At 41.2% G+C, this 24,016-nt stretch overlaps 1 protein-coding gene across 6 annotated transcripts in view; it reads right to left on the bottom strand.

Annotated features, from left to right (window-relative positions):
- Fancd2 (Fanconi anemia, complementation group D2) overlaps positions 1–24,016 on the bottom strand; it is a 77,947-nt gene that overhangs the window by 22,671 nt on the left and 31,260 nt on the right. For 5 of the 6 annotated variants that reach the window (XM_013509098.1, XM_005413060.2, XM_005413059.2 and 2 more), the window contains 15 exons: positions 21,603–21,737; positions 20,059–20,190; positions 17,484–17,594; positions 12,628–12,737; positions 10,576–10,636; positions 9,476–9,595; positions 8,983–9,056; positions 8,536–8,682; positions 7,751–7,851; positions 7,027–7,142; positions 6,068–6,176; positions 4,874–4,981; positions 4,505–4,617; positions 3,460–3,603; positions 1,341–1,457 (listed from right to left, as the gene is read on the bottom strand). In XM_013509098.1, the coding sequence (XP_013364552.1) occupies positions 1,341–1,457; positions 3,460–3,603; positions 4,505–4,617; positions 4,874–4,981; positions 6,068–6,176; positions 7,027–7,142; positions 7,751–7,851; positions 8,536–8,682; positions 8,983–9,056; positions 9,476–9,595; positions 10,576–10,636; positions 12,628–12,737; positions 17,484–17,594; positions 20,059–20,190; positions 21,603–21,737 (1,698 nt within the window). The remainder of the gene's footprint in view (positions 1–1,340; positions 1,458–3,459; positions 3,604–4,504; positions 4,618–4,873; positions 4,982–6,067; positions 6,177–7,026; positions 7,143–7,750; positions 7,852–8,535; positions 8,683–8,982; positions 9,057–9,475; positions 9,596–10,575; positions 10,637–12,627; positions 12,738–17,483; positions 17,595–20,058; positions 20,191–21,602; positions 21,738–24,016) is intronic. The other variant, XM_013509097.1, reaches the window with a different exon arrangement.

Genomic DNA, 24,016 nt, shown 5'->3' with positions numbered 1-24,016 from the left:
GTCAAATTTTATTTGTTTTTTGAGACTGGGTTTTGCTATGTAGCTTAGGTGGGCCTGGAACTCAATGGTGAGCCTCCTGCCTCAGCCTCATGAGTGCTAGGATTACAGGTGTGTACCACCACACACTTGAATTTCATCAAACTTGTAACCCAAGTAGGAGTGGATGGGAAAAATGAGGTGCTTGCAAGGACTATACTTTGACAGGGGATTTAAAAAACATCTTACTGGGTGTGGTGGCGCATGCCCATAATCCCATCACTTGGGAAGCTGAAGCAAGAGGACTGCCATAAATTCTAGGCCAGCTTGAACTACAAAATGAGACCCTGTTTAAAAAAACAAACAAACAGAAAACCCTTGTGCCTAGCTGGGTGTGGGAGTGCACCTCTGTAATCTCAGATTGGCTTTTATAGAGTAACAGCAATGTTTAAGAATAGGTCAATTACAACTAATGAAGTTCACATCAAAGTAGAAATCATTTAGGTAGACTGGAATGTAGAGCAAACAAAGAATACACTGCCCATAACTAAGTATGTTAATGTTTAGATACTGATACCCAATTTTTCATGTATCATATCAGTTCCTCCCATCCAGCTGGCCCTCCACATGCCAGGTATGTGTTTGTACCTTGTTATAAACACCTAGGCTCTGGCATCTTTAGGCAGCCAACTACTAAACTGAAGCTTAGGCAGAGGCTTAGTTTGGGATGCTCTTAAAATCAAAACCTTAGTGAGACGTACTGGTCCATGCCTATAACCCCAGCACTCTGAGAGGCTGAGGTAAGAGGATCAAAATTTGAACCTAGCCTGGGCTACTTCATAACTTAGCGAGACCCTGTCTCAAAATAAAAAGGGCAGAGAATATAGCTCAGGGTAAAGCCCTGAGTTCAGTATCCACTGCAGAAAAAATAAAAACAAAAACAGAAACCCAAGGGCTGAGGGGTGTAGTTCAGTGATAGAGCATTGGTCTAGCATTCATAGGTCCTGGATTTGATTGTCTGCATCACAAAAACAAAACCCAAGCAAAGATCAGTATTGAGGAATGTTCAAGAAATTTAGCAATAAATTTCTTATTTGAGTACTTTTTCTGTTTGCTCTATTAGACATCTGTTTTTCATTTTCTCCTTCAGTGGTAGGGATCAAAGCTGGGGTGTTGCCCATGCTATTCAAGTGCCACACCACTGAGCTACAGCCCTAGCCTAGAATTCCTTTCTAAGCAAGATGAATATGGCCTGGCAACAGGGCTGCCAACATGTTATTCACAGACACAGACACAAGCACCATGTCAGAAAGAGACGAATTTCAGAGCCATGAAGCTCAGGCATTCCTTCTGCTTACACTGACCTTGAGAAAAGACATTCTTTTGGTACAAGTTGGCAGCAGCATGTTCTCTAACTTCTGCGAGAGATCTTCCAGCAAGAAAAGCAGCTCTGGTGGCCCAAGTTGCAGAACTTCTGTAGCCTGCGAAACGGAAGAAGAGGGACTAATTCCAGGTACATATGTAACAAAATTCCTAATAAAATGAAGGAATTTTGTTTTAGTGGGGGAAATCTAATTCAGCACCTGGGGCAGGAAGGCTTTATACGCTGAGGAGGCCAGGGAGAGAAGCAATGGGATCAGGCTGTATGTCCTAGTCATTTTATTTTTAGTGTATTTCAGGTTCATGCTTTCTAATGAGAATCTGACTTCTAATAAAAAAGGAAAGAATTTCCCCCACTTCATGTAAAAGGTAGCAGTTGTGCTCTGTCAAGTTACCAGAAAGTCAAGCATTTCCAAAACAAAGCAAAATTTCAGATTATTAAACTAGGAATATGAGCCAGGTATGGTGGCACACACCTATAACCCCAGCATTCAGGAGGCTGAGGCAGGAAGATTGCCATGACCAGCCTAGGCTACATACTAGGTTCAAGGTCAGCCTGAACTACACAGCAAGACCCTGTCTCAAAAAAAAAAAGAAATCTTACTTTTTCTCTAGAAATACATTCCTTATCTCTCCTCTTGTAAAACCAAGATAGATTTCTTAAATATGCTCTAGTAGAAAATGACTAATTTGCCGGGCATAGTAGTACATACTTATAATCCCAGCTACTCAAGAGGCTGAGGCAAGACAATAATGAATCTAGGCCAGCTTGGACAACTTAACAAGACCCTGTCTCAAAACAGAAGGGCTGGAGATGCACCCAGTGGTAGAGAACTTGTCTAGTACAGGTAAGGCCCTGGGTGTAATCCTCAGTACTAATTCAAAGCAATTTCACCTTGCATACTTTCTTTCCTCAAACGTTTTACTATTAACTGCAGGCAGAATCTTTACAAATATATTACTCCACCAGAAGTAGACAGGATGAAGTAGTACTACTTCAAACTGTTCACTCCACACACACAATTATTGAGAATCTTCTACAGAGAAGCTGATGTGAAGATTTAAAAATAGAAAAGAACCAGGGATGGTGGTGCACGTCTATAATTCCAGCACTTGGGAGGCCGAGGCAGGAGGATTACCCTGAGTTCAAGGCCAGCCTCAGCTACATAGTGAGTTCAAGGCTACCCTGCACTGCATAGCAAGACCCTGTCTCAAAAGACCAAAAAAAAAAAAAAAGTAAAAAAAGGGCTGGAGATATAATTTATAGAGTGAAGACCATGTGTTCAATCTCCAGCATCCACCCTATCAAAGATATTCACTCTTTGGGAGGTGCCTATATTCTTATAACTATCGAGTAAAGGTTCAAGATGTTTCCTTTTTTTTTTCTTTTTTAGTATAGAGACATTCTACTGTCTAGTGCAATCACTTATCAAAAGTTATTTTTTCTGTGAAAATATCCTCACTCTCCATTTCACTAGAAATACAACTTCTCAATGAGGATCTGCTAGTCCATTACTGTTATTTTACCACTTTTCCTATTAGGTTATAACCTATTTGAAGGCAAACACCATGCTGAATGTACTACTGCACTGCCTGTGTCTAAATGACTAGTAAAATGCTCCTCTCGCCCAAAAAAGGGCTCTGTAAGCATTTGTAGGATACTGAACAGATGTCATGAAATAGCACTAATCTCCATACAGCAGAACAGCTCTCCTTTACAAAAGTAAACTAAGTATTACCAATAAGCTGTAATTTCTAACACTGTTCCAAGTTTCCAGCTTATAAACATCCAGGTGTTGAGGATGACCACTCATTACTCTCATCTCTAAAGGCTTTGTTTTTTTTTTTTTTTTTCTCCGGTACCGGGAACCGAACTCAGGACCTTCCGCTTGCCAGACAGGCGCTTTGCCGCTGAGCTAAATCCCCAGCCCCTCTAAAGGCTTTGAAGTTGAGTCTAAATCCCTTCCTTCCTCTTGTGGTATTGGGGATCACTGAGCTACACCCACACCTTTAACTTTCCTCAATGTTGTAGTGTTGTTTTTTAAATAAGAGTTGAACTTTCTGAAAACAGATGAAGTTCTGAGATTCTGGTGTGTCACTCACTTCTGTGTGCATTTCAGTATCTAAGATGACCTTGGTCACAAGTCCGCAGCGCAGAATAGAAAAGACCTCGACATCCAGCTCGCGGAAGAAAGCACGGTAATTCTGCAGTGACACTGACGTCCTTGCTTCCTTCCCGGTGAACTCCTGGAGGGAAAGATACAGCCAAGATTTACAGAACAAATCTTCTGTAGTCACCTAATTTTTAATGACAATTCCAATGTGCAAATAAGCATTAGTCTTATGTAAAAAGTTACATTTTCACTGCATAACTACCTCTTGGCTACCATGTAGCTATTAATACTAACCTTAAGACATTTACAAATGTTATGCACAATGAATTACATTAAAAAATGGTAGGTAAAAGACAAGAGTAATTAGGATTCCTGTGGGGCCAGGGCAATTGCACAAATACACAAAACCTACTCTGTGAATAATACAAAATTACAGGAAAAGGAGACTACTACTAATCAAGTATCAGAAATTGTACTAAGCATTTCACATTATCTCAATTCACTGAAACATTGATATTGATAATTTAGGATTAGAAGGGGAAAGAGACTAGACCAGAACATATAGAAAATATGTCCTAAGGCAGAATTTGATAACTGCTATAAAAGAAAATTCAAACTACTACTAAGATGCAAAACAAGGGAGTAAAATATGAAGAAAAATAATTTAAAAAGACAACCAGTAATGTGTGGCAGAAGGAAGGAATTCACAGTGTAATTTGAGCCAGGTATGGTGGAGCATGCCTGTCATCCCAGCACTCAGGAGGCTGAGGCAGGACTGCCACAAATTCAAAGCCAGCCAGGCTACATAGTGAGTTTGAAGCCTGAATTATAAAGAGAGACCCTGTCTCAAAAATACCCCCTCAAAAAAGTATAACTTGAACTTTGCTTGTAAATATGTCACTCCAAAACCTAAAAAGTCTCATTTGTCTTTTTATTCCCTAAGCTTTCCTCTGTAAAATACAGGGAAAAAGCTGGCCCTTTGTAGATCTTACAGGCTGTTGTACACATTTGCCATCTACCCACCACTCCAGTACCTGCTCTAGCTGGCTTCTCCCAGATGCCACAGGCTCACATTCTGAATTATCCTCCTTTGCAAGTTTATCAGGGGAGGATGCTTTGCCATCATCTGGTTTTTGTTTTCTTCCTCCTTATATTTCAAAAAGAGAAAAGTGACTCAAATTCTCAATAGATCAGTGCCCTCAGGAAATAACCTCCTACCCAGTAGAGGAGGTAACACTATAGCCTAAATTAAAGAGCATTTATATACCTGCCAAAGAAAGTGTTCAATTATATAATCTCTCCAACTACTGATGCTGATACATATTGATTAAAAAAATACACAGCATATATAAAATGTCTTAGGCTAACTCAATATGGCTGAGTGACACAGAATAAGAACATACTTATCTTTCCTTTGTTCCTGCTTTTTGCTGATGCAGAACTGTTATAAGGTATTACATCTAAAGTTTCCAAGTCGAAGTTTGCAAGAGGAGGGACGTAGTCTGGAGTGACTGAAAGACAGCAGGCAGAAGGTCAATATGCACTGACCATGCACCACTACTGGGTTTGGCATGCAATCACCCAACTGGCTAAAAACGAGTTTCCAAACTGACCAAGCATCACAGTTAGTGTTTACAGAATATTACCATCCTCTAACACTGCTCTTGCATAGCAAGATGGCCAGAAAACTTTCAGTAATATCATATTACAGTGACTGATTGTGATCAACTAACAAAACAATTCTAAATAATGATATAAAACCACACAGAAAAGGACTAAAACAAACTTGCATTAAAAAATCTGAAGATATTGCTGGGTGTGGTGCATGCCTATAAGCCCCACACTTATGAGGCTGAGATAGGATTGCCGTGAGTTCAAGGCCAGCCTGGGCTATATAAGTGAATTCAAGGCCAGCCTGCACTACATAGTGAGACCCTACCTTAAAAAACAAACAAACCCTAAAGATATTAATAACATCTGGTCACAAAGCAATTTTGGGGAACTTAAAATTTTTTTTTTGCAGGACCAGAGATCAAACCTGGGTCTTTGGGCATGCTGGGCAAGTGCTCTTCCACCAGGGTACACCCCAGACTTTGTTGTTTTTTGCTAGTATTTCCAGATTGGCAGTCAACTGTGTTCCTCCTGCCCCAGCCTCCTGAGCAGCTGGGATGACAGGTGCAGGTGTGATCTACTGGAGCCTGGCAATGCTTAGTTCTACAGTTATTTTAGATGAGGGCCTCAGGGAGACTCCACGTTTTCCTCAGAGAAGCAAGCTAATAATACCTTAAAAAAAACCGGAGTACTTAATGGTCACCAGGTATGAAGAGGCCTTCATCTTTCTTTCTGGCTCATGACTACATTCAGATGGGCAAAGATCACCAAAAATTTAATATCCAAATTAGTGAAGTAACTTGATGACAGAACAACCCATATTTCTTATCTTTGTTTATAGTTTTTACTTTAACTAGTATAATTTCCTGGTGCTAACAAAAGAGTGAAATGGATGTAATCATTAAACACTGTGTTCAGCACACAATTCCTCGGTATGAAGGTGCAGGGGCTCCCTGACCTCCCAGGGCTGAAAATAAGAGCCCTACCTGCCAGGTGCTTCTCCAGCATGCCCTGCAGCTTGACAATGTCCTTCAGCCGAGTGAGCACCTTCCCCTTCATCTCAGGTGACGGCTGTCGGCAGAAGGCATTCACGACCTGCAAATTACATTCTCACTTTGACGTGTTCAGATTTTAACCTCAAAGTCTGCATGATTTGTCTTATTCGCCTGGAACTCAAAGATGTCACTACAAAGCATTTCTGTGAGTTTTTATGCTATAGCTTGGATTTGTTGTTTTCAGTACTGAGGACTAAACCCAGGGCTTCACATGCACGAGGTAAACGCTCTACCACTGAGTTACTTCCCTGGCCTTCAACTATAACAGGAGAATAGACAGTAGTTGTTATATGAAATAAATGTCATGAATAAAGAAACTAACTCAGTAGTTGGTAAATACTTAACAGTGACTGAAATTCTATATATGTACGAAAAGATAATGCCTGACCTGTCTACATTATAATAAAAATGTGACAAGTAAATGAACTCACTGAAACATGCATCTCTGAAAACATGCATCTAAAAAATAAAATGCAAGAGAAAGGCAGAAAGGGCAGAAAGATCACTGTCTCTATTATTATTAAATGCAACATGTTCTGAAGGAAGGGAAACCACCACCCTCTCATCTCACTGCAGCCAGTGAACATGAGCCTGTGCTAGCTGGAAGAGCAATTCTTCCACAGTGGGGATGAGGAGGTTGTCCTACAGAAGTGAGAATCCAAGAGAGCTCAGAGCAGGGAAGCATGGGTCACATGAGTTTATTCTGGGTGCTCCAGCTCGGCAAAGCCAAGTACATTAACTATCCGGGGAGCGGTGGGGTGTAACAGGTAGAGGCACGGGCGCTGGTGCTTGGTTGAGCCTTTTTAGGGATTCCTGTGGGAGTCGAGAGAGTAGCTTTATTTTGAGAGAACTACTGAGAACAGGAGGGATGTCCCAGTGACTCTGCTCACCTCTCGGAACCAGTTGAGAGTGAGAAATATGAGTGAACACAGGAATGAGCGCTCCTTGGTAGGCATGGACTCCAACCTGTCTCCAGGCTCCAGGTCAGTAAGGAATAGAGGGCAATCTAAGAGAGAAGAATAAGCCTTTCAAACACCCTGGAGCTCCTTACTTTCCCCTTTAGCTTGTACTTGGGGGTCAAGCTCTGATTTCTCAAAAAAAAAAAAAAACTTCTATCTTATACAGCAAACAACAGATATAATTAGGAAGTATTTTCTTTTTCTTTTTTTCACAGTACTGGGGATTGAACCCAGGACTTTGTGAATATTAAGCAAATACTCTACCACTTCATTACGTCCACAGCCCTTTTTAAAATTTTATTTTCAGATAAAGTCTCACTAAGTTGCCGAGGCTGGGCTCAAACTCACAATCCCCCTCTCTCAGATTTTGGAGCAGCTGGGATTACAAGTGAGCACCACCATGCCCATCTTATGAGGAGGAAGTTTTGCAACAGTTATAAAGAGAACCATTGGAAAGCAATGTGGAACTACAATGACAACGGGTCTGTTACCATCACGCTAGCCCATATGTACTATTTTATCTCCAGAATTCCATTATTGTTGCTATACTGTTCTATAAAATTAGACATTCCTTCCTACCTACACCATGTATTAGTTTGGCCCTTGTCTATTTGGTAAAAATGTCACAAAGAAGATCTAAGGCTTTGTTCCATACCTAATAAACCATCAATCTCCTCCAGGCTTCCATTATGTTGTTTGGCCACACAAAATCTCAGTAACCGGAAATAAGGAGCCAGGCACAATGGAGACACCAATCTGGAAAGGAAAAATCCAGTTTTAGACAACATTTCATAGTCATCATCATATTTGTCCATGTCTACAGGGTGCCTATCTTTATAATTTAAAAACTTTCCCCAAAATAAATGCCTACTTTTAGGAATGGCAACAGGCTTAATGAATGCTCAGTCAACAATGACCTAAACTGCAACAAGAAAGGGGTTATGCAGAATGAATGAGAAACACAGGTAAGATGGAAGGTGGGAGTGAGAGAGGTAGAAGTAGCCAACAATGTTCACAGGAAAGAAAAGAAGGGGTAAGGAACAGAGAACAGAACAGAAAATAGCCTCACAGAACACCTGTTGGCTCTCATGAAACAACATAAATTTCTTTCTTTTTTTTTTTGAGACAGGGTCTCGCTATGCAGTTTAGGCTGGTCTTGAGCTCACTTTGTAGCCCAGGCTGCTCTTGAACTTGCAACGATCCTCCTGCCTCAGCCTCCCAAGTGCTGGGATTACAGGTGTGCCCTACCACGCCTGGCCGAAACAACATAAATTTCAACCTCAGGATCCAAGGAAAAAAATAAGGAATTTGTGCCATTCCCTCTAAGCTTCCAAATACCACTTATCTTGGGAGAATCCCTTTAACTCAAGTTCCCTACAGATGGAAAGAACTATGAAATTCCCTGTAAACACCAAAAAGTTTTGGGGGGATCATACTGACTTTTGTCCTGATTCCTGTGAAGTCATTTGACCCCCATCTTTTGCAAATTCCTCAGAGAAGAGTAGAGGCAGGAGATTGATGGCAATTCCATCACGAGTATTGTATTCTTCTAGTCCATAGAGAGCTTTCACAGGAAACGGATATGCACTGTGAAGACGAGAAGTCAAAATCTCATGCCCCAGCTCAGTGATAAGCAAGGTTATGGAGGAAACCACTAGAACAAACCAATTTCAAATAAAACTATTATGGAGAGAAGTTAGAAACAGGAAAAAGAACAAGTATGGACTTAGTAATTTTGGAGTCAGGGCTAGGACTGTGAGGATAGAAGCTGTGGGCTCGATAGACTTGGCTGTGGTGAAGGGCATTAAGAATTTTGTATCAGCTACTGACAGAGGTGGCATAACTTCCTCACCAGGGCAACCAAAGCAGCAGGCAAACAGCACTCACCCTTCTGAGACATCACAGAGGTCCACCACGAAGGCATCTTGGAAATCAGTGCAGATAGTCTGCCCAACCCACTCCTTCAGGAAGCAAAAAAGAGACAATGTGGTCTAGGGTGTACTTGCTCTACAGCCCTACATAAATGTCTGTGAACTTTACCAAGCCTCAGTTTTCTCATTTCTGAAAAGAAAAGAACAATACATACCTCCTACTGTGAAGCGGAAAAGAGATAATGTACAGAAAGTGCTTAGCATAGTGCCTGGCATAGAACAGGGCTACCAAAAAGAAGGCATCTATCAACATCATCAATACCAAGCACATCCTCCACTTCTTCCCCATTACTGTGATTACTGTTATATGGAGGAGGATGGAGAGGAGAGACCAGCCCAAAGGAAAACAAAGTAGAACCGCCCTTTCAATATAGCTTGGGAGAGCTCACAGGATGATCTATGTGGACCTCTCACGCTTTATTGCTTTCAGAAGAGACACTAGACCTTACCAATGTTTTTGGAGCCATATTTCCTTCTTGGATCAGGTTGGCGAACTCATCATAATACAGTGCAGAGGCGTGAGGAGAGTGCTCACTGCAGGACTGAACCAACTGCAGCAAGGATGTCACCTGGAGCAGCAAAAGACAAAGAACACTCGCCCCTTGGCCCCAGGCCTTCCCGAGCTTCCTCTGCCTGTTGCGTAGTAAATTTTCTTTCCAGCCATACCACCAAGCTTGCCCCACCCGAGATGTTCCTGAGCCTCCTGACCACTGTGTCTCTTTTGCTTCTCTAATCTTTTCTCAAGCCAAACTTTGAATATGCGATTTCCATGCTAAGAAATCTTTAAGGATTATCTGTGCTTAAGGAGGGAAATAAAAATGTCTTCTGTGACATTCAAGGTCCTCAGTTATCCATCTCTGAACTAGCTTTACATCTGAGCATACACTTCTTTTCCCATATGGTCCAACAAACCTGCCATTTTTTTGTTCTGGGGGATGAGCACACTAGGGATCAGACCCTGGGCCTTATACATGGTAGGCCAGTGTTCTACCTCCACCTCCTTCCACCCCATGGTACTAGGGATTGAACCCAGGGCCTGGGGCATGCTGGAAAAATCATCTACATCCATAGCCCTTTTTTTTCTTTAAATTTTAAACAGGGTCTCACTAAGTTGCACAGGTTGGCCTTAAACGATGCTCTTGCTTCAACATCCCAAGTAAATGGGCTAACAGGCATGTATCACCATGCCCAAGTAACCATGGTCATCTCTCTTGCTACGAATTTACAATTTTGTTTTGTTGTTGAGACAGGTCTCACTATGTAGCCCAGGCTTGCCTTGAATTCGGAGACCCTCCTATCTCAGTCTTTCAAGTACTCAGGTCATAGGTGTATGCTACCAAGAATTTCCAATTTAATTAGATTAGACAGATACATAAGTAAAGGCAACCCAAGCCTAGATTCTAAGTGTCATAAAAATGGCAAAAACCATGATAGCTATGAGATCAGAAGATTATTTTTTACAAAGTATTCTTTCTGGTGAGCTGACAGTGACAAGAAGCAATTCCTCAATTTCTAATAAGCATACATGAGTACACCATAAAAAACTCACCTGTGTGCACTGCTCATTGTCTGCGTCAGCTCTCCCTTGGCTCCAATTAGAAGATTCACTTCTAGAACAAGGAATTTTATAGTTTCATTTTTCAGTATCTTATAACAACTGACAGAAAGTTAACCCTTCCTTCCCTGAGGTAAGAATAGAGATAATAATTTTGAAGGGGTGAAGGGGTATTATACTGTCCATACAAATCATGGATATAGAAAAAAAAAAAACAGTTCAGGTTTTGATTTTTGTTTCTGAAGGTGGGGTTTGCCACATTGCCTAGGCTGGTGTCAAACATCTAGGCTCAAGTGATCCTCCCATGTCGGCCTGCATAGTGCAAGACTACAAGTGGGTGCCACTGAACCCAGCTCATATGGATTTCTAAGAGCATACTAAATTAGTAATGACAATAAGGGTAAGCTCGCTCTTTTCTCTTTCTTTGACAAGATTCCATTGCTCATTCTTTCTCCCTTTCTTCCTTTGACAGGATTCTGCTGTGTCATTCAGGCTGCCCTTGAACTTGTAATTCTGCTCCAACGTCCCAAATGTTGGGACTGACTGCAGGTGTTCTAGCTAACTTTCCTTTTATCTTCTTTTAGATGGGGGGGGGGGGACTCTTTTGCCTCACTCTCCCAAACAGCCGGAACTGAGGGAGCACAGAAGAAATGTAATGATGATTTTAATAAATCTGCAGCCTTCAGATACAAAGTTACTTAAGGTTTCGATGCCTTTTCGCTCCTAGGCCTGTGTCTTCCAGGTTCCTCACTCCTAAATCCCTGTCTTAAAGATATAATAAGTCCATAAATTTGACCTGTGTTCTCTTCTGATATTATAAATCTACAAATTCAAAGGCTTCCACTCTCAAAGGAACAGTGTTATTAGTTGATGCTCCAAACTTCAAACACATGCAGACAGTGCGTGTTAATCTAGGCCGTAAAGTCAGTTTTTGCCTTAGCTCACCAGTGAGCAGCCTAACCTTATGGAAACAGACAGTAGGTAAACAACAGAACAAACCATCCCAGGTCATGCATCTTGAGGGACACTGAGACCACAGAAACATTCCCCCACGGTGCATTTTGGCTTTGCAGACCTGCGCTCTAAGTGTGTACTTCTTTGATTCTGCCTAATAAATCTGTTTGTCTCTCGTTGAGAAGTCCCGAGATTCTCCTTCATGTTGAGTCAGAAACCTCCAGGGCAAGATGAAGTCCCACCTCCTCCTCTCCAGGGGGCCCTCCTCAGACCGCATCCAGCGATAGCACTATAGTGTGCACCCCCGTATTTGGCTAAGGCCAGGGCTTCTTTAATGTACGTTATAGGCCCAGCACTGCTCTATTTAATGCTCTTGGTGACTCCACTGAAAAAACACCTTGAGTATTCTCATGGCACAGAGATGAGACTAGAAAGGCAGCAGTAACTTGCTCGAGGTCATTCAGCTACCAGTATTTGACTCCTTAGGCAAGCAGTGCAGTCTCAGTGAATAAACTCTTAACCAATATACTGTGCAGCCTCTTCAGATTGTTAACACTGACTCCTGAGGTCTCAAGAATTTCTGACAATTTCCAAGGATGTGAAACTGTCACTACCTTAACAAGCCCCAAATCTGATGCTTCTTCTTTAGATGCTACAATTGGAACATCAAAGAGGAAAAAGAGTGGAACCACAAGGAAGACTGTTATCTGTGCCAAACCTGAAGTTCCAGGCAGGATCAGTGCAGCAATGTAGTGACTTATACTGTCTAGTGGCTGGCTGAGGGGCAGAAACAGAAAAACACATTTCAGCAGGATTAAGGTGCTCTTCTGTGGGAAGCTTTTTAAGACCATATCTCGGGGCAACTCCTACTTTTTAACCATTATACTCTAATGACTATGATCACAACTCTCTGTAAAAACTATCCAAGGTACATAAAGTCCAGATTGGAAGGGAGTATGGAAAAGTTAGCACAAGCCACTTGCTCACCCCTCTTATAGTTTTAAAATCTGTTAAAAATGATGCCTTCACAATATAACATTTTATTTTCATTAACTGATCCTCAGTCACAGAAGTCAGAGTCTCCACACATACCTGTCTGCTGCCATGATGCCTGCCATGGTAACCGCACCAATGATCCCAATGAGTTTGTACTTGACTATGGTGCTCGAGAGCTGCTTCCGGATCACCAGGTGCATATCATCCTGCAGTGAGAATGTGATGGGTGAAGATGAAGAGGATAGGATGGCACAGCAGAAGAATCTATGGGTACTAGAGCCAAACAAACCCCAGGCAGAAGGGTTCTTTCAATTACTAACTGTGACCTTTAATAGGCATTTCATTTCTCTGAGTCTTAATTTTCTCATCTACAAGATGGGAAAGTTTGTTTTAAGGTTTAGAGATTAATTGTGAAAAGTCCCTAGAGTAGCACCTGGTTCATGGCAGCTATTATTTTCGTGGTGGCTGCTCGGCTACAACAATGAAATAGAGTATTTGGGAAAAAATTTAGGAGGCAAAAGACTTATATGTCAACTCTACAAAACACTGCTGAAAGAAATTAATAATCTTAATTTATCAATTTAATTCAATTAAGCAAAGGTTAAAAAATGAATAAATAAATGAAAAAAAAAATAAATTAAGCAAAGATATTCTGTGTTCTTTGATTAGACGACCTGGAAAGACAGATACACAGGTGAATGGAATACTGCGCAGACATAAACCTTATATATGTGATCAACTGCTCTTCAACAAGGACACCAAGACCACTCAGTGGAAAAGCACAGTGTTTCAACAAATAGTGCAGTGCACACTGGATATTCACGTGCAGGAGGATGGAGATGATCCCTAAACTTACACCAGTAAGGCAACACTAAAAATTAACTCACAGTGGACCACAGACGTAATTTTTCCTTTTTTTTTTTTTTTTTTTTTTTTTTTGGTACTGGGACTCAAACTCAGGATCTTGAGCTTGCCAGGCAGGCACTATGCCACTGAGCTATATTCTTGGCCCACACAGACCTAAATTTAAGATCCAAAATTTTCATTTTGAAAAAAGTAGGGAGCCGGGCATGGTGGCGCACATCTATAATCCCAGCATTTGGGAGGTTGAGGCAGGAGGATTGTTGTAAGTTTGAGACCAGTCTGGGCTACAAAGTGAGCTCAAGACCAGCCTGAACTGGATAGCAAGACCCTGTCTCAAAAAGACCAAAAAAAGAAAAAAAAAAAAGAAAAAAGTAGGGAAAATATTCATGTATTCATGTTCTCGTATTTGGTAATAAGTTCTTAATTATGATACCAAAAGTATAAATAATAAAGAAAAAAATAGATAAATTGAATGCCATCAAAACTAAACACTTTTGGACATCAAAGCACACTATAAAGAAAAAGAAACTAGAGCTGGGCATGGTATTGCACACCTGTAATCTAAGTGCTCAAAAGGTTGAGACAGGAGGATCACCAAGAGCTCCAGGCTAGCCTGGGCTACACTTTGCGTTCAAGTCTGAATTACATAGCCAAACCCCATCTCAAAAACCTGGAAGAACCAGGGCACTCGGGAGGCTGAGGCAGGAGGATTCATATGTGAGTTGAGGCCAGCCTGAACTACATAAGGAGACCCTGTCTCAAAAAGACAAACAAAACAAAACAAAATAAAACCAAAAAACTACAAGAACAAAAACAATAGAGAAAAAAGAAAGAATCTGGGCACGGAGATGTATGCCTATAGTCCCAGCATCCAGGAGGCTGAGGTAGGAAGATCTTAAGTTGGAGGCCAGCCTGGGTTACATAGCAAGTTCAAGGGCAGCCTGGAATACACAGTAAGAACCCATCTTGAGATTTTAAACCATCCCAACCTGCAAAATAGAAGGGGAAAGAAAAGATTATGCAGAGAATGGAAGAAAATATCTGAAAATCACAAGGAATTAATACTTTGCTATACAGTATGAAAAAATCTCTAATACCTCAAAAATAACAACAAAAAAACTAAAGAACATGAGTAGATTTCTTTCTTTCTTCCCTTTTTTCTTCTTTTGTTTTTGGTACCAGGAATTGAACTCAAGACCTCATACTTGCCAGGCAGGCACTGTGCTGCTGAGCTGTATCCCTGGCCCTCCTTCTTTCTTTTGTGCTGAAGATCAAATCCAAGGCATGTGCTTGCTGCTAAATGCTGCCAAATCCCCAACCTCAATTTCTTTTTATTTTTTTTGTTTAGTTTTATTCTGTCTTAGGCAAGGCCTCACTATGTAGCCTACCTAGGCTGGCCTCAAACTCACTGGGATCCTCTTGCCTCAGCCTCCACAGTGTTGAGATTACAGGTGTGTACCACCACATCTGGCCCCACCCCCAATTTCCTTTCTTTCTTTCTTTTTTTTTTTTTGAGACTGGGTCTCACTATGCAGTTCAGGCTGGCCTTGAACTTACTGTGTAGATGGTCTTGAACTTGCAGTGACCCTCCTGCCTCAGCCTCCTGAGTGCTGGGATTACAGCCAACCCTAATTTCTTTAAAGAAGATATATAAATGGGCAATAAACTCATGAAAAGATGCTAAATATCATTAGTCATTAGGGCAGGGCAAATCAAAACTGCACTACCATGCACCCACTAAAGGTGGCTATTAATTAGTGTTTTCAGGGTGTGGAAAGACTGAAGCCCTCATGCTTGTTGGTGAGACTATAAAATGCTGGAGCTGCTATGCACAACTTTGGGAGTTCCTCCAAATGTTAAACAGAATCACCTAATACCCAGCAATTCCTCTTCTAGGTATATACCCAGAAGAATTGAAAATAGGGGCTCACACCAATGCATGTACACTAGTGTCCACAACAGCATTATTCAAATGGCCAGACACAGCCCAGGTGCCCATCAATGGATCAACAAATAACAAAATGCAGTTTATATATAACAAGAATTACTCAGCTATTATAAGGAACAAAGTCCAGATACAAGGGGTGATTGAAAAATACATTTAATGTTAAACTAAATAAAACTCACTTAAAACAGTAAAGCACACACTGTCAAGAACAATGGGCTAGGGGTTGGGGATTTAGCTCAACGGCAAAGCGCCTGCCTGGGAAGCGCAAGGTCGTGAGTTCGGTTCCCGGTACCAGAGAAAAACAAACAAACAAAAAAAGAACAATGGGCTAAGTGTGTTCAAAGTTAGGGGGAATATTTTGAGAAGGATTAATGTGTCTTTTACTGCAATAATTTTTAATTTTTTTTTTTTTTTTGTCTTGTTGAGACAGGGTTTCACCATGCAGTTCAGGTTGGCCTTGAACTCACACTGTAGCCCAGGCTGACCTCAAATTCACACATCAATCCTCCTGCCTCAGCTTCTTGAATGCTGGGATTACAGGTGTGTGTCATCACACCTGGCTTGCAATAATTTTTAAAAATTTAAACATTCAATGTATTTTTCAATCATACCTTCTACATCATACAACATAGCTGAAGTTTGAAAACACTGCACTAAGTATATCTGGGTGTAGTGGCGCATGCCTGTAATCCCAGCACTCAGAAGGCTGAGGCAGAAGGATGGTAGCGTGTTTGAGGCCAGCCTAGGCTATACAGCGAGACTCTGTCTCAAAAACACATATTATGGTATTATTTTGTTTATGTCTGTCTGTTTGTTAGTATGTTTTCATTCTTTTATCTTTAAAATAAAAAAAAATTTAAAAAACCACACATTATGCCAAGTAAAATGACACCATTTCACTTACATGAGGTATCTGGACTAGGCAAGTTCACAGATGAAAGGAGAGAACAGATTACCAGGGCTGAGGGGAGGAGAAATTGGAATTACTACTGCCTAATGGGCACAAGCTTGCTTCACCCCCTTCCCTCTCCCTTCCGTTCCCTCTCCTTTCTCCATCCCTTCCTTGCTCCTGCCTCAGCCACCCAGAGCACTGGGATTACAGGTGTAGGAAACCCACCCAGCTTGGGTGCACTTTTCTGTTTGGGAGGATTAAAAAAAAATTCTGGGGCTGGGGATTTAGCTCAGCGGCAAAATCGCCTGCCTGGCAAGCGCAAGGTCGTGAGTTCGGTTCCCGGTACAGGAGAAAAACAAACAAACAAAAAAAATTCTGAAAATGGATAGCGATAAAGCTTGGACACTGTGAATGTCCTTAATGCTACTGATATTAAAAATGATTAAAACAGTAAATTTTATGTTATGTATATTTTATCAACTCAAAAATGAAATAATGACTAATATATTATTAATATAAAGTAAACTCCAAAATATTCTGCTAAACACAAAATGCAAGATGTTGAAGAAGAGAGGGAAGAAGTAGATTATAGGCAAATACAGATTTTTCTAAATGCCCAAAACATCTCCAAAAGCTATAAACTAGCAATACTGATGACCTCTAGGGAAACAAACCAGATGCCTAAAGGACTGAGAGGGGTGAGAAATTATTTTTCACTGTGTACTCTTCTATACATTTTGAATTATGTACCATTTATGTAGAATAGCTAGCTTTAAAGACAGTTGGGTTTTTTTTAAATTAAAAATGGTGCTGGTTGTTAAAATCACAGTCCAGCAAGAATGTATTTACAATTAAGAGGTAACATTACAGGCACAAAAGAGCTCTGAGTTATGACTTCAACCTAACCTTTCCTCCTCTTGTACATCCTTTGGATTTCAGTAACTGGTGCCTACAAATGCAAGCAAGCCTTGTGGAATTCTGTCTCTATAGTCCTCAGTACAGAATGGAAACAGCTTTTCCTAGTCAACTTCCTGGTTAGCTAATCCCAAACTAAACACCCTGCCTAAGATGAGGGCAGAAGATCCAGCACCCTTGAGGCTGGCAAACAGATGTATGTTTGTGGTAAGGACAGAGTGGGCAAAGGCTGGGGCTATGGCTATGCACTACGTCACAGGCTAATGTAATTTTGTCTAGCAAATTCCAAGAAAAGAGGTTTAAAAGATTCTTTCTCAACAGAGAGCTTTTTACCTTGATGTGACTGCTGGCTTCGTGCTGTTCACTAAATGCCAGTGTGCTGAGAATATGGAAGAGTTTTCGGATTTGCTGAGGTGACATATTATCCAGGTAATCTAAAAGGCCCTATAAGGAAAAAATGCCAACAATGAGGTTTGTAGCTAATTGTTTTTCTCTTTAAGTCACAAAGTTAAAATCCTGAGCTGCAGGTTTAGCTTAGTGGTAAAATGTTTGCCTAGCATGTGCCAGGCCCTGCCTGGGTTCAATTCCCAGGACCTAAAAACAAAACAAAAATTAAAATCCTCATGAGATATACACTTATATAGCCAGGTGTCTATCTACTAGTTCCCCAAAAGCTTAAGCTGTAAAAGCTCTGCTCAGATTGGGGCTGGGGATTTAGCTCAGTGGCAAAAGCGTCTGCCTGGCAAGCGCAAGGTCATGAGTTCGGTTCCCGGTACCGGAGAAAAAAAAACCAAAAAAAAAAAAACCAAAAAAAAAAAGCTCTGCTCAGACTACAAAGGTTTGATATGCTGGACACAAGCAGATAGGGCTCTTGCAGATTACTAAGTCTACCAGAGACTAGGACCCAGCACCAGGAAAGATGAAACCATGAGCATTAGTCCGCTGCATTCTGGACCACAATCTTGGGCTGTACCCATGTCCCACTTAATCATCCTGGTACACTTCCCATTTCTCTGCCTTTTTTTCCTCAGTGAAAACAATATCCCACAGAAGTCTTCTACAACCCCCACTCCTTACCATAGCATCCCTTTCTAGCTTCTATTCCACAAACTATCCTTTCCCTTCACATTTGGAGGGAGTCAAAAGGAAACTACAGTGGCGCCTCGGTTCATGAACTCAAATGGTTCCAAAATTCTGAAAAGATGGCCATGTTTGTGTTTGTGTGGGAAAGATGACGTTGTGCTCATCACCCAATGCAGAGTTCACAACAAAAACAAAAATGTTCATGAACTAAGGCACCATTGCATTTCCTTTTTGACCCTGAGCAACCCCTCCAGGGCTGCTCATCTCTAATACGGAGTTTTCTCAGCTCTAATATGGAGATAATAATAGCTAATACTTTCCAAAGCTGGTCTGAGGAGGAAGTAGTAAGGGCTTTGTGAGCTTTAAACTGCCCAAGCTAATGGCCTCTACCCCATCTTTCACCCTCCACCATCCTACCCCTTGGAAGAAGCACTCTTCTACCTGGGCTTTTGCTACCTGACATCCTTCTGGTTTATGTTATTTTATCTTTTCATTCTCTTTCCATGGACTTTTCCTCTTGTCTGCTACTTACACTCAGTACTCTCACTCAGTGTCTGCACTCTTCCAGGCTCCTATGATCTTCTGCCCCACTGGAGCTCACACTGTTGTGCTTATGGATATCCAAACTAACCCTCCCACCGGATGTGCCTACTGGGCTCCAAGCTGGAATTCCCAACTACACACTAACTATCCAGACATGGCGGTACCAAACTGAACTCACTATGCTTCTTCTGAAAGATACACTCCACACCTACAGTTCTGAGCTCACCATACAGCACAAGCATTCACCTACTTCCTAAGATGGAAAACTCAGACCTCAGTTCCCTTTCTCATTGCAATGTATTCTTGATAACTATGCCGATTTTAAGACCATCTTTTTTGTTGTAGTTGTCTTTTTAAGATAGTGTCTCACTATGCAGTTCAGGCTGGCCTTGAGCTCACTTTGTAGCCTAGGCTGGTCTCAAACTCACAACAATCCTCCTGCCTCAGCCTCCGGAGTGCTGGGATTATAGGTGTGTGCCACCATGCCTGGCCGACCAAATTATCTTTAAAGCTAATTCTCTCTCTTTCCCCAAGACCCTAATTTCAGCCCTTACGCTCTCAGGCAATTCCATGATCTCCAATCCCCTCACCACACAGCCTCAAAGCCAAGACTTGATCAGGTCAACTCTTTACAGAAACCTGCACTAGCTCCCTATTGTCTACAAAAATCAACTTGAAACTCCTTAGCATGGTTTCAATTTTATTTCAACTCTTTGCAACAGGGCCTTACCCCGAGTCCTACCAGCCTCACCTCCCCCACTCCCAACCACATCTCTTCTCCAGGCCTCCTATTAGTCCTCAGGTACACACAGCCTCAGCCATCACTCAGCTTCCCTTCCAACTACAGTCTGCCAGAAGGTCTTCCCATCCTTCAAGAAACGCTCAAATGTGATTTCTGCTTTGACCACTTCTCAAGCTTTCCAGGCCAAATTGAGTTATTCCTGCTCTTCTATATCTGTAGTATTTCATTATAGAATTCATCAAGTTGTATCTTAGTAACTTGCTTGTGTATCTTTCTATCATCAAAGGCAAAGACTGATTTTACATCCATAGCACCCAGGACAGACCATGGTAACAGGAATACAGAGATGTCTACTGAATGGAGTAGTACATAAACAATGAGTCATTTTTAAACAGTACTTTCCTATTACATCTCAATTCCTATCCACCAGTTGTAGAGCCCAGTATCTAATGAGTACCAAATAAATGATTGCCAACAGATAACTCTGTTACATGCGACAAAGGAAATGATTCAGTATATAACATTATAATCAACAGATACCTTCACAAATACAGCATTCAGCCTCATTGCAGATGGGTCTAGTATTGTTAGCTCAAGGAAGACATCCAGTGCAGCATCGACTTCAGCTTCATTCCCGCTGCAGACATGGGTCACTAGGGCACCAACTACTTCCTGTACAAAGGAGGAACAAGGCTCAACAGAACAACGTGAAGCAAAAAGACGGCAAGGCCTTGCCAGGTTTGACTTCGTTAAAATTGCAGCTCACCTGATCCTACCACCTACTGTGTAGTTTTCAGTAATGCTAGATTTAGAAAGTCTAGGGTGATCTCAGTGTAACCACAATAACATCCATGCTTGACCTATTTTCCAGTTATGAGTGAGCAGTCTCTAAGCCCTCCTAATTCTATTACTTAGTGTAGTCTTCCTCTTTCTTTTTCCCATATAAGTTAAAAGAGATCATGATGGTCTTCCCAAGACACTGAGAGAATCAACAGGGTCTTAGATGCTATTCCTGCTTTCCTTTTAACTGCTGCTCAGTAACAGAATCCTATGTCTCATGTCAACTGTATCCATTGCTATTTCATTTTTTTCTTTTGCAGTACTGGTAACTGAACTCAGGACCTTCACACTAACTAAGCTGCCCAGACTCCACTCAACTTGTAATCCTCCTGCCTTAACTTCCCAGAATGCTAGAAATACAGGTATATGTCACCATACCACAGTAATGCAGGGCTTTTGCACTCAGCTACACCCCCCTACTACCACCTTAACATAGGTTTTCATTAAACTAATAAATTCCTCAGGCTAGGGCCTAGGGGTGAACTCAGTGTTGGAATGTTTGCCTATGCTCAAGACTCTGGGGTCAATCCCCACACTGCAAAAAAATCAATCAATCCATCTTCACTCATAAAGGTTCCCTTCAAATGTATTTGAACATTGTTAATAATAATTCCTTATATGCTTTTATAATAACTTTCTGCAAAAACAGCCTTCCTTCTCAAGATATGTACTATTAAATTTTGTGTATCCTATTCATGCGAATAGGGTTAGGCCTCAAGCATTTCTTACTCATTTATTTTTCACTGTGTATTTTTTTAAGGAACAACTCCACAGTCAACTAGAAGTTGAGTACTTTTAACTAATATTATTATTATCTTTTTGAGACAGGGTTTCACTATGCAGTTCAGGCTGGGCTTGAGCTCACTTTATAGCCCAGGCTGGTCTTGAATTTGCAATGATCCTCCTGCCTCAGCCTCCCAAGTGCTGGGACTACAGGCGTGCACTACCACGCCTAGCCTCTTAACTAACTTTAAATACAATTCCTATCCTGTGAAACCACCTGATGATCCAGGCCAGTGGTCTAAGGTTTAATCAAAGTAGACTGGTCTGGACCTTAATTTTAGACCCACTTAATCCCCCAGGCCAGTCCACTCATTTTTAAGGCTGGAACTAGAACTGAGTTTTCCAAGCACCACTCTTCAATGTTGTGCAATTAACAAGAAATAAACATCAGATCACATGCACTTGGAGCTGTATTTCTGTTTCTCCATTCCTCCTAATCAAAATAAATTATTTCAACATACCTGCTGGCAGTAAGTGTCAAAAATCCTAAACGAATATTTGTAGAGCAGACTGGCAAATAAAGTTATACTCTGGTCTTGGGAGTGAAACAAACTCTGGGCCACCAACAGAATAGATGGACAAATTTCCTCAAGAACCTAGGAGGAGGAGAAAGAAGAGAAGTTGTGGGAAAAGCTTAGCTATTATATCTTAGAGATGTGTTTTAGTTTTAACATTTTAAATATTTGTTTACTTGTGGTACTAGAGAGTGAAATAATTGTCTCTTGTAGAGCTACATCCCTAGGCCTTTTTTTTTTTTTTTTTTGAGACAAAGTCTAAGTTCCTAAGATGCATATGTGGAGCTTAAACTTGGGAACCCTTCTGCTTCAGCCTCCTCAGTGTTGGGATTCTAAGAACGATTATCATGCCCAACTCTTGTGGAATCCTAGTCTTCATCTTACTTAGGATAACATTCATCAATCTGAAATTTCTCTCAGCATCAATGGAATTACACAAATGGATAAAAATTGACCTTTGGGTGGGTGTGGTATACACACATAATTCCAGCACTCAGAAGGCTGAGGCAGGAGGATCGTTGTAAGTCTGAAGCCAGCTTGGGCTACGTGATGAGTTTAAGGCAGCCTGATCTACAGAGCAAGGCTCTCTTAAAAAAATAAAAAAAACTTAGTGAGACTGCAAATAAAAAATAAAAAGACTAGGGAAGCAGCCAATGGTAGAGTACCTTTAGGTTCAATCCTCAGTATTGCAAGGTGGACAAAAAGAATAAAAACTGGAGGAAAATAGCATCTTTAATAAATGGTACTAGGGAGAACCACCAACACGGTAGAGTAGTAAGTAGCAGAGAAAGAGCCTCTCTGAGAGTTGCTGTCCAGACACTGGAAAATAGCAACAAGAGGAAGATGAGAAGGCGGGAACTGGGTTCCCTGGACCCAGGAAGGATCTGAAGCATGAAGTGAAGCCTACAAAGAGAATAAAGAGAGAAAACTTCAACAAAGGAGGTAGTTGCTGGCACCTTCTCACTGAAAAGGGACTCACTACAAGAGAGGAGTGATTCAAGCCTGTGGACACACACTGACTGCTGGCAACCCCAGAAGCCTCCAAGGAGAGAGGCAGCAATGGAGAGGAGCAGAGGACATGAAGGATGGCACTAGCTCACTATGAGTGCTGAGGACTCAGTCAACCCAGGTGAGAGACTGATTGGCCAGGAGCCATCCTGGAGATGGGCCAACTGAGCTCAGAACTCTGAGCAGCTTCTGGCTCCATTTAGCAGCTCCCAGCTGGGCTCAGGCCTGTGGAAGACGCACTGACAGTTACAGGCCAAATGAGGCTGGTCTCTGCCAGAAGGTGCAGGTTTGCTAAGATTATCCACTACTCTGCCAAAAAGTTACTGCTGGCTTGCTGAGATAAGTCAACATGGATCAGTACTCTGTCTCCACACATTTTTATTTTTATAAATGTGAATATAGTTTCTAGCCTCTTTGTGGTTCTTATTCTGTTGCTCTTTTTATCTCATCCTTCTCTTTTTCCCTCCAGTGTTTTGTACCAGTTTCCCAAAGTTAGTATGAGCCACATTTGTGCTCCAGCCTTATTTCTAATCTCTTCCTCTTCTTCTATTTTCTCCCTAATGCCTTTTAAATTTTAAACCGTGAAGGAAAAGTTAATATATTAAGGACTTATATATGGCATATAATTTTCTGGTTTGTTTCAGATTCTGTTATGTAACCACAAATCTAGTTCTTATGGTTAAAGGTCGCAAATTAATGGTTACCTCACTTTGTCATTTTCTAGGGTGTGTATGATGCCATTCTAACTGCTGATGTTACCACTTTAGCCAAAACTGATGTAACTTTTCTAAACAGCTATTCTTAGATAAAGTAAGAGTCATAGAAAATAAACTGTGGCACAGTGCCAAAGAACCAGGGGCTGGGCTAAACAGGCATCCCCAACAAACCAAAGGGGTAAGATCATGCAACACTCAAAATCCAAAAACCAGGTACATCTGAAACATACTTCAGAGAAGTCATTTCTTCATGAATCTATATACTAGCAATAAAGCAAACCACCATAGGCAATTTTATTACCCCAGGAATTAAAAGAAAGAAAGAAAGAAAGAAAGAAAGAAAGAAAGAAAGAAAGAAAGAAAGAAAGAAAAAGACTTAAACAAGATGCAACCCCAGACATCCAGTTCACCAAAGGTAAACCCAAGGGGCAATGACATAAGGCAATCCAAAAGCCACTCATGTGACCTCTCTGAAGGGGTAACAACAAAGCAACTGAATGAGGTTCTAGAACAACTGAAATCAGAAATAATTTCTCAGGCAACTGAAGAGATGGTATCCAAATGAAAACCATGCTTACTAACTCTAGAGAAGATACACACAAAAAAACAGAGGAGCTCAAGAAAACTATGGAAGCC

This window comes from Chinchilla lanigera, unplaced genomic scaffold, assembly GCF_000276665.1.
Source record: "Chinchilla lanigera isolate Chin_1 unplaced genomic scaffold, ChiLan1.0 scaffold00160, whole genome shotgun sequence".
NCBI classification, from domain to species: Eukaryota; Metazoa; Chordata; class Mammalia; order Rodentia; family Chinchillidae; genus Chinchilla; species Chinchilla lanigera.
The sequence above is the reverse complement of the archived record's forward strand: the minus strand, read 5'-3'. Positions and strand labels throughout refer to the sequence as shown.